This window comes from Drosophila albomicans, chromosome 2R (genome assembly GCF_009650485.2).
Source record: "Drosophila albomicans strain 15112-1751.03 chromosome 2R, ASM965048v2, whole genome shotgun sequence".
NCBI lineage: Eukaryota > Metazoa > Arthropoda > Insecta > Diptera > Drosophilidae > Drosophila > Drosophila albomicans.
In genome coordinates this window covers 6,387,530-6,403,895 of record NC_047631.2, presented here as the reverse complement: position 1 = coordinate 6,403,895, position 16,366 = coordinate 6,387,530, and the positions used below count along the sequence as shown (strand labels likewise).

General features: G+C 37.7%; 1 protein-coding gene and 1 long non-coding RNA gene across 5 annotated transcripts in view; one reads left to right on the top strand and one right to left on the bottom strand.

Moving 5' to 3' along the window:
* Window positions 1-298: 298 nt before the first annotated feature.
* LOC117576450 (neuroligin-4, Y-linked) overlaps window positions 299-16,366 on the bottom strand; it is a 77,662-nt gene continuing 61,594 nt past the window's right edge. For 3 of the 4 annotated variants that reach the window (XM_052006568.1, XM_034261221.2, XM_052006567.1), the window contains 9 exons: window positions 10,871-11,101; window positions 9,890-10,087; window positions 9,429-9,821; window positions 8,740-8,776; window positions 6,449-6,661; window positions 4,389-4,527; window positions 4,158-4,309; window positions 3,928-4,040; window positions 299-3,288 (listed from right to left, as the gene is read on the bottom strand). In XM_052006568.1, the coding sequence (XP_051862528.1) occupies window positions 2,156-3,288; window positions 3,928-4,040; window positions 4,158-4,309; window positions 4,389-4,527; window positions 6,449-6,661; window positions 8,740-8,776; window positions 9,429-9,821; window positions 9,890-10,087; window positions 10,871-11,101 (2,609 nt within the window). In that variant the 3' untranslated portion in view covers window positions 299-2,155. The remainder of the gene's footprint in view (window positions 3,289-3,927; window positions 4,041-4,157; window positions 4,310-4,388; window positions 4,528-6,448; window positions 6,662-8,739; window positions 8,777-9,428; window positions 9,822-9,889; window positions 10,088-10,870; window positions 11,102-16,366) is intronic. The other variant, XM_052006569.1, reaches the window with a different exon arrangement.
* Window positions 3,538-5,807, top strand: LOC127565852 (uncharacterized). The gene is made up of 3 exons (XR_007955255.1): window positions 3,538-3,681; window positions 3,939-4,160; window positions 5,528-5,807. It is a non-coding gene; the product is annotated as an uncharacterized LOC127565852 (long non-coding RNA).

Here is a 16,366-nt window from a genome sequence, read left to right as displayed (position 1 = left end):
TTTACCCCATTGAATAAATAGTCTTTTAAAATATTTATTTATAATTTTTTTTACTTTTTTGTAACTTTATTATTACTCAAATTTGTCTTTTCCATCTGAAATGTTCTCTTGAAACTGTTGCTGAAACAGTTTTCTTAACAGTTTTTCCATTGTTGTTTAATTTATTCTGTGTTTTTTAGTTTTCCAGTTTAATCGTTTTTTTTCGAATTTTTCACTCGTACACATTTCTAATGTAATAAATTGTAATTAATTTACGTTTTAATTATATCATTTTTTCTTTTTTCATTCGCTTGTTCAATTATGCAATACACTATAAATATGCATATATGTTTTGGTATTTGTTATTACGTTTGTATTCTGTTTGGTTTTTTTTTTTGTTTGTTTGTTTTTGCTATAGTTATGCTAGTTTTACATCATTACAATTAACTATATATACGCATACACATAAGCTATAAAGTTTTACATATTCATTTCATTTTCTATAATTTGGTTTTACGGCGACTAAATACGTTTTCGTTTTTGCTATTTGTTTTGCTGTCATTTATATTTTTCGTGTATTTTTTTATGTAATTTACAATTAGTTTCCACATGCGCGCAATTTAATTGTTGTAATTTTCACACTGTTTCCTTATAATGAGCTGCTTCATGACGTTTCTCGCAATTCGTGTTGCGCATCTCATTTTCATTTCTATATTAATTTTTAATTACATTTTCGGCGTTTGTTAGTAAATAGGTACTTAAAATTAATAACTGAACATATTATTTCGTATATGTTTCTGCGCATATTCATTTCCGACTAATTGAATTTTTAACTATTTTCCTGTTCACATATACCCCCAAATCCGCAAAAAAAATAATGCCGAATAGGGTTATTAAGGTATGCAATTAAACGAAATAAATGATGTGGAACTTACTTACAAAACTGAATGGAAGAAGGATATTTTAAATAGAGGCATTACAGGGTATATGCTATTTTGAGCGCATTGGACTATGAGAGACTTCTTACTAGTTTATGCTCATTTTAATTGTTGAACTTCTTTCTGTCGTATTTATATTCTTTTTGTTTATTAATTTCTAGGCAAATATTTAGTTTAGTTTTCGCGTAACAAAGTAGCTGCATACTTACAACTAACAATATCAATTTGTCTTATTTTGTTTTTGATTCGACACCAAAAATTCTGTCTTGTGTTTGCTATGGGAATTGGCTACAAAGGTTTTTATAGGCTTTACCAGAGTTTTGTTTTACGCAGAAACTAAACAAACTGTTGTCCGCAAAATATTTGTTGATTTTTATTGTTGAGAGACTTTTGTTGTGACTTGCAACATTTGCTGTGTTTTGTTATGTTTATATTTTAGGCTAGTTGGAAAGTGTGTTGATTTGTTGTTTTATGTTGTTGTTGTACAGCTTATAACGAATATTTAATAGCTAGTATTATTTACACACATACTCGTCGTACACATACAATTTTAATTCAGTCTTTGGAAGAATAACATTTATATTGGTTTCATTTATACATAAATATTTCACTTCATATATATATTCCTATTTTGAATTCATTTCATATATTATTTTAACCTCATTCTCTACCATGTTTGCGTATAAATTGTTTTGTTTTGAGCTGCTGACCAATAGCTAAAGTAGAGTTCAATATTGGTCCTAGACAGTTAGTTATTTAACAGGAAATTATATACAGCTAGTTGTGAAATGCAGAAAATCAAAATTATGTTGAAAAGGAAGTCAAACATTCTTGACTTTGTGAGTGGCTCAGCAAGTTTATAAAAAGTTAATTCTAAATAATTAGAAGAACTCAGTTGAATTTTCTTATTTCACATAACGTGGGTGTTAAACAACAAGAAAACTTAACTACACATTTATATATGTACAATAAAATTGATGTTAAAAATCAACAAGCAACAATTCGTGCTTCAACATTCACAGCAGACAGCAAAGAAAAGCGAACAATGAACATTTATTTTAACACAGTTGACTGACTAATTGCATACACACACACACATTCAACATACATAGTCACACACACACACACACACACTCATCACTCACACACGCATACACACTCAGTTGAAACAGTTTGCGGACTGTGCGCTTCAAGATCTTAGCTTATAGATCACATTTAAAACGCACCGTCAATTAATGTCACACACGAAGCTCATCCATCAGTGGATGTTGCTGTTGTGATTGCTGTTGCTGCTGTTGTTGTTGCTGCTGCTGCTGCTGTTGTTGCTGCTGGCCATGCTGCTGCGTTGTGGTTGCCACAATAACTGGCACTGTGGGCGGCGTTGGCACTGGTATCAGGCCGCCAGCAGTGGTCAGCACAGTGGTCATGCTTTGATTATGATGATTCTGCAAATGTTGCTGATGCTGCTGATGTGTGACGACGTGCTGCTGCTGGGCGGGCGAATGCTGTTGCGCTTGTGCTGCCTGTGTTTGCTTCATGCAGCTCTTTTTGGTCAGCGTGCCACACTGATTCCCAAGAACCTGCAGCGAATGTGGCGGTGGCAGCATCCCACCACCACCTCCTCCCGCCCCCTGGCTGCCGTCCTGCATTGAGGATTTCATATGCTTTGGTGGCGGCGGTGCCCGATGCGGAATATCCGCAAACTCCGGCGGCGGCAGCTGATGATGCTGCATGGCATGATGATGCGACAGTATGGTTGCCGGATCGCTTTTCGCATGTATGGTCAACGTTTCCAGATCTCCGCATATGTTGTTCGGCATTTGGCCGTTCTCCTGTCGCTTCAGCTTCGTCTGTGTTCGCGGCTCGCTGAGACGGGTCTTGTCCCGCTGATAGTAGACGCCAGCAAAGATCAGGACATTAAGTATCAGCAGTGAGCAGCCAATGGCAATGGTTACACTCAATGCCGTGGAGTAGGCGGCAAATCCATCGTTATCCTGCGAGGCACTCGCAGCACCTCCATGCTCTGCATCCAGCATATCGTCTGGGTAGATCTTGCCAGCGCCATATCGAGTTCCATTCCGCTGCAGCGATGAGGATGGTGAGCTGAGGTTCAGTAATGAAAACACTTGATTCTGAAATACTGTAAAGTTGCCAATCGCCGCCGCATTAGCGCCCCTCGAGGTGTAGGATGGATTCAATGGCTTCACCGAGGCATCGTTCGCAATGTTGTTGTCCAACTCGTCGTCGTCATGTAGCTGATGATGGGCAGCAGGCACATTATCTCCGCCTGGCTTGTGCAGATCAGGAATAAGGTTCAACCAGAAAGAGAGTCGATGTGCGCGATAATGATTCTTCAGCTTGGGTTTCGTATCTGTATAAGTGTAAATAAAAACAATTTGGAATGGTTGTCATTGGTGGAAATAAAACATCATTCAATTCTAATTAAATGTTTAACAGAAGGTAATACCAAAATTGTATTCAAATTATAAAATCACCGGTGAATATTAAAAAAAATTATAATTAAAATCCAATTGTTATTATTTCCCCAATCGATAGGAAACTATCGACATTATATATCTTTAAGGCATAGCGTCTGGTCACACTTGATTTATCTCTCCTCTTTCGCTTCTTTGTATCAGAAGTGTTGTGAAGTCCACAATGTGAATATAATAATTTCAAAAATATAATCGAAGTACCTATTTATTAATATTTCTATGAATTATACAAAATGAAAATTTATTGAATGTGTTAGTGCTAAACATTAGTAAGATCAAAAACTAAGAAAGCAAAGAGAATTATCGTATTTCATTCAACAAATACATATATTAATGATTATATGTAGATGTTTAGTGAAGTCTGCACGTTTTCATTTCAAATCTAATATGAACATTTTAAGCTTGTTAAAGACTGGAATACATCGTACAAAAGCAAACTTCAACCCAAAAAAAAATGATTTAATGCTTCATAAAAGTTATGTTACGTTATTACAATAATCGACGTGCATACTAACCAAAATTTAAGTATTTCTTGTGTACGCTCTCATAGGCCGTCCATTCGATGGTCTTGTAGCGACTGCGCTCCTGTCGGCTGCCGTGTTCCGTTTCCATTTGTTCATTTGGATTGCTGCATATTTGCGTAAATTGAGGAAAGCAATTGTGGGAAATGAGTTGGGATGATGTTTGGCTGGCTACGTTGGCTGTTGGTTCGTTTCGATCGACCACAGACCCAATCAACACTTACCCGGTGCGCACAAAGTTGGACCAGTAAAACATTACAACTTCCGATAGACTGATTTCGGTTTTCGTATAGTTGCGAGTAAAATGATTTAAACCGCCGACGAGTGGTGCACCAAAGATATACGGCAAGTCTTCGCCATGGATGCAACCCTGACGCTGTTTGAATGAATGAAATTGAAAATTGTATTTGAAATGCTATTGCAAAGCTGATGTTTGGATTTTTGTTTGAACTTACCTGCGGATAGTCACCGAATCGGGTCTGATAGTCAAACACATATAGATAGGAGTTGCGATGATCCGCGGAATGTAAATCAACGGTTTGAGCAGCAGGTGCAACAACCTGGGCATCGCTTAAAGCCTCTAAAGTTTCATCTCTGCAAGTGGAAAACAGATACAGATATAGAAATGCGAAAGCGGATGAAAGAGAGTGTAAAAATCAAATAACAATTTTTGTACTGCAATTTTCCGGCTATTTGCAGCATCGAGTTGCGCTCAAGTGTGCCACTAACAAGCCACTTTGAGTGCCACTCTGGGTGCACTCACAACTGTTTACCTGTCCTCCCCGCCAGTAAAGCAGTTGCCTTCGAGTGCGCTCAACGTTTGCTAAGCCTATTTTGGCAAAAATATTATATTTTGTTGCGACTGATTTGAAATCGTTTTACTTGTTTTTTATGCTCAATTTTGTCAGAGTTTTTTGCTATGTTTTCATAGTTTTTATTTTCATGTTCTTTATGCATTTGAAATGCACCAGTGCGAAATTTGAATAAAAACCATTTGCCACATTTGCATACGTATCTCGCCCGTTGCAGAGCGTCGGCAATAAAAAGTCCAGTCTATCGTTGAATATTATTCTATACACGATGTATACAACATAGATTCTCTAGTACATATGTATACACTTAAAACATAAACATTATTCTTCGTCAGTGACAAGAACTTTTGTTTTTACTTTTTCAAATTGCAGTCAAAGTATCTCAAAATAATAGATAGTTTCTGTGCACAAACATTTACTTAAGTTTGTAAAGTTTGTCTTTGGAGTAATGCAAACTTAAAACATTATTATCGTTCATTCTTATCATAAAAAAATAAATACAAAAGTGAATTTAATAGTTTTGAATTCAAATGAAGCAAAACTCAACTTAAAGTTCCAATTCATTAAAGGCATTTAAATTAATTGGAATCCTTTGTGGCTAACTCAAAGTTCTTTTGTATTTTATTTTGTAAAGCGTCATCATACAAATAATGAATTCAAATGTTTAACATATCATTTTCTAAATCTCCGCACGTTATATGAATACTAAACAGTCGAAATGGCTTTATGGAATATTTATTATATTTTAAATCTATTTGTCGTTGGGTTTTCATATTTTACAGCAGCAGACTGACGATTTGTTATAGAGATCAAGCGTGAACCGTTTGCTGCTTCATTGCAGCCAACTGAACGCACGTTTGCACAAAAGCAACAAATTTTGCATAACTCAAATGCTGAATTGGACTCCGAAATGAGAATTATTAAGTATACGCGAGCGAGAGAGACGCAGCAGCGGAAATCTTTTTTCATTTATTGAAAGACCAAAATGTATTCTGATTAAATTATGTATTCAATGATTCTTCTCGTACTTGTATTCAGCAATTTAACAAATAAATTGTGTAGCATAGTATGCATTTATTTGTGTAATGTTGTTGTTGCTGTTGTTTTTGTAGTTGCCTAGACGCAAACATAAATATTGATAAAAATCAAAGGCAAAAGCAAAAGCAAATCATTTATGACTGCACATATGCAATTTCATATCACTTATGTGCCAGGTTGTGCCAGACGAATCTCTATGCTATATATGCACAATTGTGGGGCGGGTATTTGACTCCATAAATTGAATTGAACATCGAACATCGAACATCGAGCATTGAGTATTGAGCATTGAATATGGAACTGTGAGCGTTGTGCATTTCCCTAGGTCATTATTTATGAAGACTGACAGGCAGGTGGGCAGGCGAGCAGGCATAAAAATTTGCATTTCACTTGCCATAAGATTGAAATCAAGATTCATTTAAGCTGCTTTAATTGAAAACTCCTCTGGCAGCAGGTGAAGTATAAGCTTGTGTGTGTGGAATAAGGAGTGTTTGGGCACGGCTGAATGAAACAGCTCGCATTTAATTAAGAACGAAATATTTATTTGGCACAAACGCTACCTCCATGCTCCACAGGGCAAGAGAATGTAACAATCACAGGCCTGGGGGCCATCGGGTTACTTTGCCGCAGACAGTTCGCCGAGTACAACAAACGCAATTACTCACCGGATATTAATTGGATGCTGCACCGGTCTCTCCCAGTCGGTGTATTCATTGACAATCGTTGCGAATATCTCGTTCAAATGAAATGTGTACGTGTTTCGAACGTAGGCCTTTAAAATTCTCGAGCGTCGATCCGCCTCGATGCCATATTGCACGTCTCCCGAATTGAAGCTGAAAAAGGCTTCGGCACGTGTCACGCCAGCCATCAGGTCGTATCTGAAAATGAGCAAAGTGCGTAGGTTCATGAATATATCTGTGTTACGTTATAAGATGCGAATTTCCCATTGCCACTGCCAACGCAACTCAATGGGATTGCTGCGAAATTAAGCACACAATTTTCCAGAGACCCTCATAAAGTCAATCGATTAAGTAATCGCGGCAAACGGCAAACGGTTTGGCGTAATTTCCATAAAAATGTATTGCATTTTTAGGAGCTGTGGCAAACTGATTACAAAATTTGTCAAAGAACTTAGAAGCAAGTGATTCATCAGTTACAAGTTTTAGCAAACATTTATCTCGGCGTAAGGAAACCACAGCAAAATGTCCAAAAAGTTAAACTCATTCATTTGCAGGAAACTTTAACAGCCCTTCAAGCTGACCAAAAACTCTTGATAAACACGCAACTCCTGCTTGCAGTTGCTCTCATAGTCAAAATTTTGTAGTTTGACCAAAAAGTATCTTTGAGTTACTTACGTTGCACTTCAACATCTGCCAGCCAGCCAGCAGTACTTAAAATTTACTTTTGCTTATTTGCCTTAGATAAAGTAGTTTTTGCTGTTTTTGTTGTTATTGTTGTTGCTTACAACATAGTATATATTTAGTACTCGTATTTTGCTTAGGACACAGGCATTTCATTTTATTCTGCAACATTTTATTTTATTCGTTGCTCTCTCTTTGTGCCATGTGTTTAATGGAATTCTTTTAGTGTGAGTATCAAGAAAACATTCTGATCTGTGTGTTTTTGTATTAAAATATCCATGTACTACACACATGAGTGTGTACCGCTTGCCTGAAAGCAAATTGCTTTTAAATGTGCACAAAGAAATATTTAAACTCCTTACGGAGTCTGTCTGACTAATAGCCTCTTGGGCACTGACAGTCTACAAAGCCCAACTTCACCTTACTAAGCAAGGGATACACTTGCATTAAGAGGTCAGTCAGCCCGTACTCGTAATGTAAACTGCATTCACTTAGATCCTTAGTGTTGCTTTACGTGTGTGTTCACAGACATTAACAAGTACCACATGCCTTTAAGTAGGTAAATGGTTGCTCGCTTCCGCATTTCCTCAATCATTTCCCCTTTCATCAATTCCTGGTTTTGTGTCCAGGAATTTGCAACCAAATATTCTTCTCTTAGTTTTCGTATTTGGAAGTAATTATCCTTCGTAATTATTCGCAAATTGGCAGATTTTCTATTTACTTTTAACATGGCAAAGTTTTCGTTTGATTTCTCATTGAACTTGTTCACATTACATTTTTCTATAAAAGCTAAAATGTTTTGCAAAAGTATTATATTGCTTAATCTGATTCAATTGCTAATATATGTAATACATAAATCTAAAAAATATTAAATTTTATTGTATCCTTTTTCATTCATATGAATTTCAGTTCAGTTACAATTCGTTATCGCTTGCATCAAAGTTGTGCGAAGCACACATTATTTATGAAATCGCAGCTAATTAGCTGTTAATAATATAAATTAACAATGCAAAATGGTTCTGCACAAAGTGCATAAATCAAGCGGCAGTGCCAAAACAATAAGCACGCTCACCTATGTATATTTACCAACCCTCTCCCTCCCCCCCACCATTCATGCATGGCCTTTTCTGCTGTAATTGTATTGCAAAACGTTGCCTCACATTCGCGTGGTTAATGTGCATAAATTAATTACAAGCCAGTGTGTGGTTTGGGCTTGTGTGTACGTGTGTATTGGGTATGGTCAACTTGGTACAGCTTGTGTAAACTCAAAGCTTATCGCTGCCTAAGCTGACGCCATTTTGAATGTTCGCCGCGGCGAGATAAAATCTTTTACCAGCCAACAAAGCACGCAAATGTCGGCAAAGTCGAAACTTTAAATTAATTACATTGCATACTTTTAGGGCCTCACTGCAGCTGTGTGTCTGTGTGAGTGTGTATGTGCGTGCGTGCGTATGTAGATGCGGGTGTATTTCGTGTGGGAGTGTGCTGAGGCAAAAATAATTAAGCATCGCTGGGTAGGCCAAACCGAGTCGAGTCGAGTTAAGACGAAACGAAACGAAACGAGACGAGTCAAGCCAAAGCCGCAAAAAACTTACCTTGACAACTTGTTAATGGCAGTTTTTCTCATTAATACTGCATTAATTAAAAACGCCAACACACGCGCGTGTGCGAGTGAGAGTGAACGAGTGAGTGTGAGTGCGATAGCGAGTGCGAGTGTGTGTTAATGGCGTCAACAAACATGGCAGTTCACAAGTGCAAGTCGTCATCAGGTGGAACAGCAGCAGTAACAGCAACAGCAGCGTCGACATGTAAGAAAAGAGTGAACAAAAACGCAATGCATTAATCCATTAGTTTATAACAAGTTTTTAAAACATATAGATTTTTTAGATATATCGTCAAAACTAAAACTTAAGACATGTTTTTTTGAATTATAAAATAACTTTGCTCCTTACACACGCTACCCACAAGATAGAAGGGTATTATAACTTTGCGTAAGAACTGTAGAAGCTTTTTAAATAAATAGTTTCGTATTGAACTAAAAGACTAATTACGAATTACTTTTGCTAACAATCTGGTATATTTTAAACTCTATGGTATATTTTGAATGTATATCAATATACCCAATATAGCCTTCGGTATATTTTATCATTGCTTGGTAGATTAATTTGGTATATTTTAAGAATAATAATGCTCAATTTCTCAGACGAGCAAACTCTACTGTAGCTTTCTTACTTGTTTCACTTCAATTTATTGAATTAAAGGAATTAAATAAACGACTTCTTACCGATGTTTTCTAGCTGGCCAGGCGTACCCCAGCCACCAGCCGCAGCAATGCCCGCCTCTCCGCCAAGTCCGTTGCCTGCGGCAGTTGATGCCTGAGCCTGAGCCTGGGCGGCAGGGGAGCCGGGGGCAGGTGGCACATAGTCCCCGCCATCGATGACAACGCCGTCAATGCTAGGGCCAAAGGCAAAACCAAATTCTGGCGGTCGGATGGGCACACTGAGAAGTTGCTCAAGGGTCTTTTCCCGCAAGCATTTCATTAGATGGGCATGTGGCAGATCTGAGGCACAGTTAACATGATGGGCCACAATGGCTGCGTACTTTGCCGGATTGCTGACCAAGGACCAGGGCGCTAAGCCAGAGCCTGACATAAGGATGGCACGATTGAAGAGAAGACCTGCAAATGACGGCGACCTTAGTGGATGAGGAAAATTCCTTTGCGATTGTGTCATATGTAACACTCACCCTCTGGAACGGCCATGGAAGATATGAGAAAGTGCACACAGGCTGCTCCAGTGCCGTGTCCTGCTAGTGTAATGCTGTTTGCATCGCCGCCAAAGGCGGCAATATTCTCCTTTAGCCAGTGCAGGGCTGCAATGATGTCCATCAGGCCGTAATTGGCAGGCAGCTTTGAATAGCGATCCGTGTTGGCATTCAGAAAGCCTGTAAAAATAGTTGTGGCCGGGCAAATTGGCTCATAATTCATCTGCATTTTCTTGCGCATCGATTAGCCGTGTGTGGTGAAAAATTAAAATTTAATCGTGTCTGCCGGCTCGACGGCCATTTAAAATGTCAAAAACATGAGTGTGCAACACTTGTGAAAATGCGTACAGTCACGCATGCAAATCATGATGTCAGCACTTCCGTTTCCGCAGCAGCAAATAGAAAATGTCATGCCAGACAGCCTGTAGCAAATGAGGTCACACTAATTTCGTGTGCATTTTAATTTCTACTGTGGCAAATATCTGGTTATTTTGTGTCTAATTTACCTTGCAAATATGTATTAATAATTATCGTTTATTTTTTTTTTTTGGTAATAATTTACAGTTAATTATATTTATGAATTCATTATTATTTACCTATATATATTTAAAACTATTTGAATTTGTGTTTATACCGTTAATACGTTATCTTTAGTTTATTCATTTTTACTATTAATATTTTTTAATGACACTTTTAGCTTCTCTAATTTTGTTAAGATATCTCCACTGTATCGGATTTTCCGTTGGCCTCGAACTAAATTTGTTAGATTATAGAAAGGGCAATGAGACTGGGCAATCCACTGCAGTTGCTGCTGCTGTCAACGGATGTGCTGCTGCAGTGGCTTAAAAGTGAATCGAACAGTGGACACGTTGGCAACATTTGGCTCGATTCACTGCACTTGGCTGCCCCGATGTGACCAGCATATCAATTACCATTAGCATTTGAAGTATGCGAGGCACTTACCCAATACTCCGAGGCGATAATTTATGGTTACCACTAATATTTGCCCATAGCTAGCCAGAACAGAGCCATCATAGGGATTGCCGCTGTTCCACTCATATGATTCGCCATGCACAAACACCAGTACCGGATACTTTGCCGGACCAGACGACGAGGATGAGGAGGAGGACGACGACGAAGAGCCACCAGAATTGCCAGAGCTGCTGCCACTGCTCGATGAGTCCCGCGAACCGACTGCAAAATAATTAGACACAAAAAAAGAACGTATTAAAAGAGAAATAAAATCAGTTGATTGTCCATTAATGGGCAACTTTTCAATTGCAGATAACTGCAGGCCAAATAAATTGGAATTTCTCAATTCATTTTGCCAAAAAAAAGAACAAAAGTTTAATAAAAAGGAATAAAATTATCCTGTGGAGCAGACAACTAACTGTTCGTAATGGTCGCTGCGTTTTATGGTTATCGACTTATATGTATAACGAGGAGTATTACCCAGTAATTTGCATTTAAATGTACGATGTCAAGGACTTCAATCCTGACTAAAGGCTCAGGCAAAGACGACCCGTTGGCCATTAATCAACATTGACATGAATGTCTGTGGGGGGAGGTCGGAAGAAAGTACGTAGAGAGTACCGAAAGGGTTGTTCCCATTGTCTCAGATAGATAGAAATAAGAGTCTAGGTAAACAATGTCTTGAGCGGATTTGGTTTCCACAAAGCAAAAGACAAATGAGCGTCTAAGCCCCAAATAGGCAAATTACAAGAAAACAACTCTTTTTTCGAGTGCCGAGCCCAAAAGAGGCTGAAGTAGCAAAGTCATCGATGGCTACTCATCCCTTTCTCATTGTCCTGACACGTGTCTGAGCTAAGCATATTTGCACATTCCCATTGAAAAGGAAAACCTTTCAGAATGTGCAGAAAGAGTGGAGAGAAGATACACGAGATTAGTTGGAGCCATGTAGGGATAAAGACTTTTGTGGATTCTCGTAGAATGTATCATCATTACCAACGAGAAAGTTTTCTAGGCCAAATGCGGCTGTCGTCTCTTTTAAAGTTCATCCACAGATTTAATTCAACTAAAAATACAAAATTGCACTCAAAATGCATTCATCACAGATACTAAAATGTATCTGGTGCAGAGTGCTGCAGCATCTTTGGCAGATACATATCCCAGCATCTATATCTGTATCTGTGTCTATGTCTGTGGCTGAGTGCATGTATCTGCAGCAGGCAGACTTGCCACATGGGAGCTCGAACAAAAGCGCCAACAACAAAAATAACAAAAGGAATATGAGCATGAATTCTCTGTGCCCATATATAAAACGTTTTTTTCTCCACTCTCCTTTCCTCCTTCCTCTTTTTTTCGAGAAAAATATATATAGTATATATATAGTATGTACTGGAACAAAAGAACTTGCTTATCAAAGCGGAAAAAGAGTTGTGGTGGGAGAGAGAGAATGCAAGGTGGCGGGGGCAAGAGTTAGAAGTGGCAAAACGAGCACCAAACCCACACACAGTAGAAGGCTGGCAAGGAAAACGAGTTACTGTGTCACTGACTTTTATAAATAGCGCCAACAATGACACGAGTCGCAGACAATGAATGCCACAATCCAGCCCAGCCTGCTACATCAACTTGCTTAACATACTTTCACCTATCACTCTTCATCTCTCTCTTGTCTCCGAGCAGCATCGTCATCTGCAGAGCGTAACCAATGTCAATATCTATTTTAGGTCGCAGCTCTGAGCAGATTCACACCTCGCACGCTAATTCAATGAGTTTCATTCAGCTAGGTGTTGCGAGATGCCAACTTAATGGCTTGGTTTAAGCCATTCTCGCACACGTAGTCGCTAAGTCACGCCAACGCAGTGTTAGTTAAAGTCACAAAATTCCTGTGCTATAACAAAAGTTAACACATTAAACCAAAAATATATTTCGTACAAACATGTAAAATTATGAATACTTAAACAATAACTCTGAGGTTTATGATTTCCTTAAGCCTTTATGCGATTAAATTCTTAATTTTAAGTTGCTAGAAAAACAATATAGAACTGGTTATTAAATTGTGATTTTTTAAATTAAATTTCAAAATGTCACTTAAAAATCTAACATTTCTTACTGCTAGGTAAGAATATTGTTTTTCGAAATTAATTTATTATATACGTCAGGCTTATATTAATTTTCGACAGGCAAAATCAAATTGAAGCTAATCATCCGAAGTATGAATGCCTGGAAGCCTTTCATTTGCATGTAAATAAATTATTTGTTTCCCTTTACAAATGAGGCGAGAAATTACGGTAATTTTATGGCAAAAGGCTTAGCAACCGCGCAACATGCAAACACCATTTAAAACTTGTCTTGTTTTGCGACTAGCTTCTCTCCCCCTCTGTCTCTGTCCATCACCCAAAGAAAAGACTGAAGAAAAGAAACTCCGGCTGAAAGCCTGGTAAAAAGTTTTTGATGCCATTTCAACATGCCGGGGCTGACAAGTATGGCGACGTCTGTGTACTGTTTGCATGTCGCTGCACTACGGGGGTGCTACTTACCAGAAAACTTTATGGCAGTTCCGAGAAGTCAACACACACGCACACACAGCACCAAAAACTGTGCAGAAAGTTGCAACGCCCACGTGCTGCCCTGCCCCTGCTGCCAATGCGCATAAAGAAGCGACAACTGTCTTCTATGTTGCCTAAAAACTTGTAAAATAGTTTCTTGCCCCCGCCAAGTTTGCCGCATAATTTCGGCAAATGTAAATATTTTGTACAAATAAACACAAACAAATTTATGGAGGATGGTCGCAGGCATACGAGTGGGAAGGCAACAACAGCCAACTAGCAAAAACTAATGCGACTTTCGGGGCCTGTTAATAACTTGAACATGTTTTAATTCACATGCACGCGTGTTGCTTCTTCCTACATTCACCATTCCTCTTATATCTCATCTACGCGGGCAGGATGTTGAGCAGGGTTTCCGTTTAGTAGTTGTGTTACCAGTTGCCAGTTGCCACTTATTTGCAGCGGGCCAAATCACTGAGCACAGAGTGTCAGAATGTAAACACACTCCACTTGCCGTGGCAAGTTTTGGCTGCACCCCTTTTGAATGCCTTGGGGGCATGTCTTTGCCAGCAGTCAAGAGTCGAGTTTTATGTTATTTTCGACTGGCATAAATTTAATCGTGTTTGTGGCCTAAATCTGCATACTCTTCAGCAAGTCAGACTGCTTAAGGTGGTTAGGAAATAGTTGCCAGAAACGATGATGGCAACTTAATTAAGATGAGCAGTGGTTGCTCGTAATTAAAAGATGAAATTTTGTGAGCATATTTAGATACATAGATATCATTTTAATTAAATTGCTTTCTCATTATGAAATTCAGGTAATTATTTATTTTCAATTTTATTTCCGATTGCTGCTGTATTTTTATTTCTGCTTAAATAATTGATTTTATGTTGCAAGTGTCTGCAATTCGAAACTAGGTGAAATCAAGCCATTGTCTTGTTCTTTGCCAGCTTTGCTTTGTCATTGTCAATTTCTTGTGAAAGTGTTCCACTTGAACTCAATAGTATGGGAAGATGCCACTGTTGTCCACAAAATCTAGAGCATTTGTTTTTATGGATTTCGGGCAAAATTTCATTTTTACTCAGCTGCAAGTTTATTGCCGACTTTTATGTGATATGAAAGCTCAGTTAATAATGTTGTAGGAGAGTAAAAAAACAACCAATCTAGTTAAAGTATTTTGTTAATTAAAAAAATTTAATTTATTAAAGTCTAGTTTGGAAAACTGGTTTGTACTTAGGAATTTACTTAAATCGTCTTAAAAATATTTCAGAAATCATTTTTTTTGGCTTGCCACAGGTTGACTTAAAATGTAAGCCGAATATATTTGATGATGAAAAAAAAATTGTATGAAAGGGAAGTGAAAATATATATCCCTTATATTTATCGATTTAATAAATTGCAAGTTCTCCACAGGTTTCGTTTTTATGTCTTCGATTTAAGCATGAGTGCTCTCTTTTTGGGAGCTTTCGCTTGAAAAATGTGCGCTAAAATTTGAGTTTGGCTTTTTATACCCGCTACTCATAGAGAAGAAGGGTATTAGACCTTTGTGCCTCCATGAAATGTATGTAACAGCAGAAGTAAGCGTCGTCGACCCTATATGTATATATATTCTTGATCAGCGTCATTAGACGAGTCGATATAGCTATGTCCGTCTGTCTGTTTGTTTAAACTGATTGCATCGTATGTCAATATATCATTCATTTAGTATTAGTATTTTTTCGGCATATTAATATAGTATTTTTTAAGATTAATACCGAACTTTTCTGCTTTCATATAAAATGGTTAGCAGGTATCTCACAGTCGAGCACACTCGTCTACAGCTTTCTTACTTGTTTCAGCTGACACAGTTACGGTTACGGTAGAATTTTTATTATCCTTCGACTTTTTCCACTAAATTTTAGCTTTTAGCTTCTGGTTCACAACCAGGCAGGACAGCTCCGAACAGACCAGGACGAGGCGGTAGACGACAGGACAGACAGTCTGTTCTCGCTGTGTAAAGTGCATTTTCAGTTTTGTAGTTTATTACTTTCGCTTAAGTTTTTGCCCTTTTTAATGCTGTTCGATTCGCTGGCTGCCTGTTTTCGATTTTTATGCTATTTGAAAGTTGTGCATGATATTTTTTTTTTTTGCTCCTATTGCTTGTTTTTAAAGTGCTTATTCAATCGAAGAAATTTGACTTATTGGGCTTTTGGGAAAACTTAAGCGATGACATGAAGATTGAAACAAACATGTTTTCTAACTTTAAAAACTGTTTGTAACATTCAAAGTCTTGCAAGTTCAGCGTTTAATATAGTTATATTTATTTTACTTATGCCTTTTTGTATAGGGAGGATATTTCCATCAAATTCCTTTCTTCAATAATGTTATTTATAATTCAAGAGGTAAGTCATCATATTTGACTGTAAATACTCGAAAGCCTTTTCATTTATTTTCAAGTCAGTTAGACTAACTTTGGTCAAAGGCATTGCAAGTTGAATTTTGTTGCTTAGTGTTTGACTTATTTGCTAAAATGCGAATGTGTGTGTCTGAATGTGGACGGTAGACTGTGGAGTATGTGTGTGTGGGTGTGTGTGTGTGTGTGGGGGTTGAATGGACTGTTGAATGGTAAAAGTCATTGAAAGTTACACTTTACTTGCAACTTTTGAACAAATTTAATGCAAAAGTTTGCCTATGTCATATATAACATGCGTTTATATAACTGAATATCCTTACGAATTTGCCAAAAAGTTTTAATGTTTGAATTGCTTTTTGCCGACAACTTTTGGTTAAATCATTGTGAATGGATAGCGGTTACAGTTGATGTTAAGTATTGTTAACCTTCTCAGCAAATACACTTATTCCATGATAAATTGTTCAAATGCGTGTACGTATTAAATATTTTTGCGCTTCATTTTCTTTCGTTCCCTTTCGAGATCAAACATGAATGAAAAAATAAGATGCTGTATCA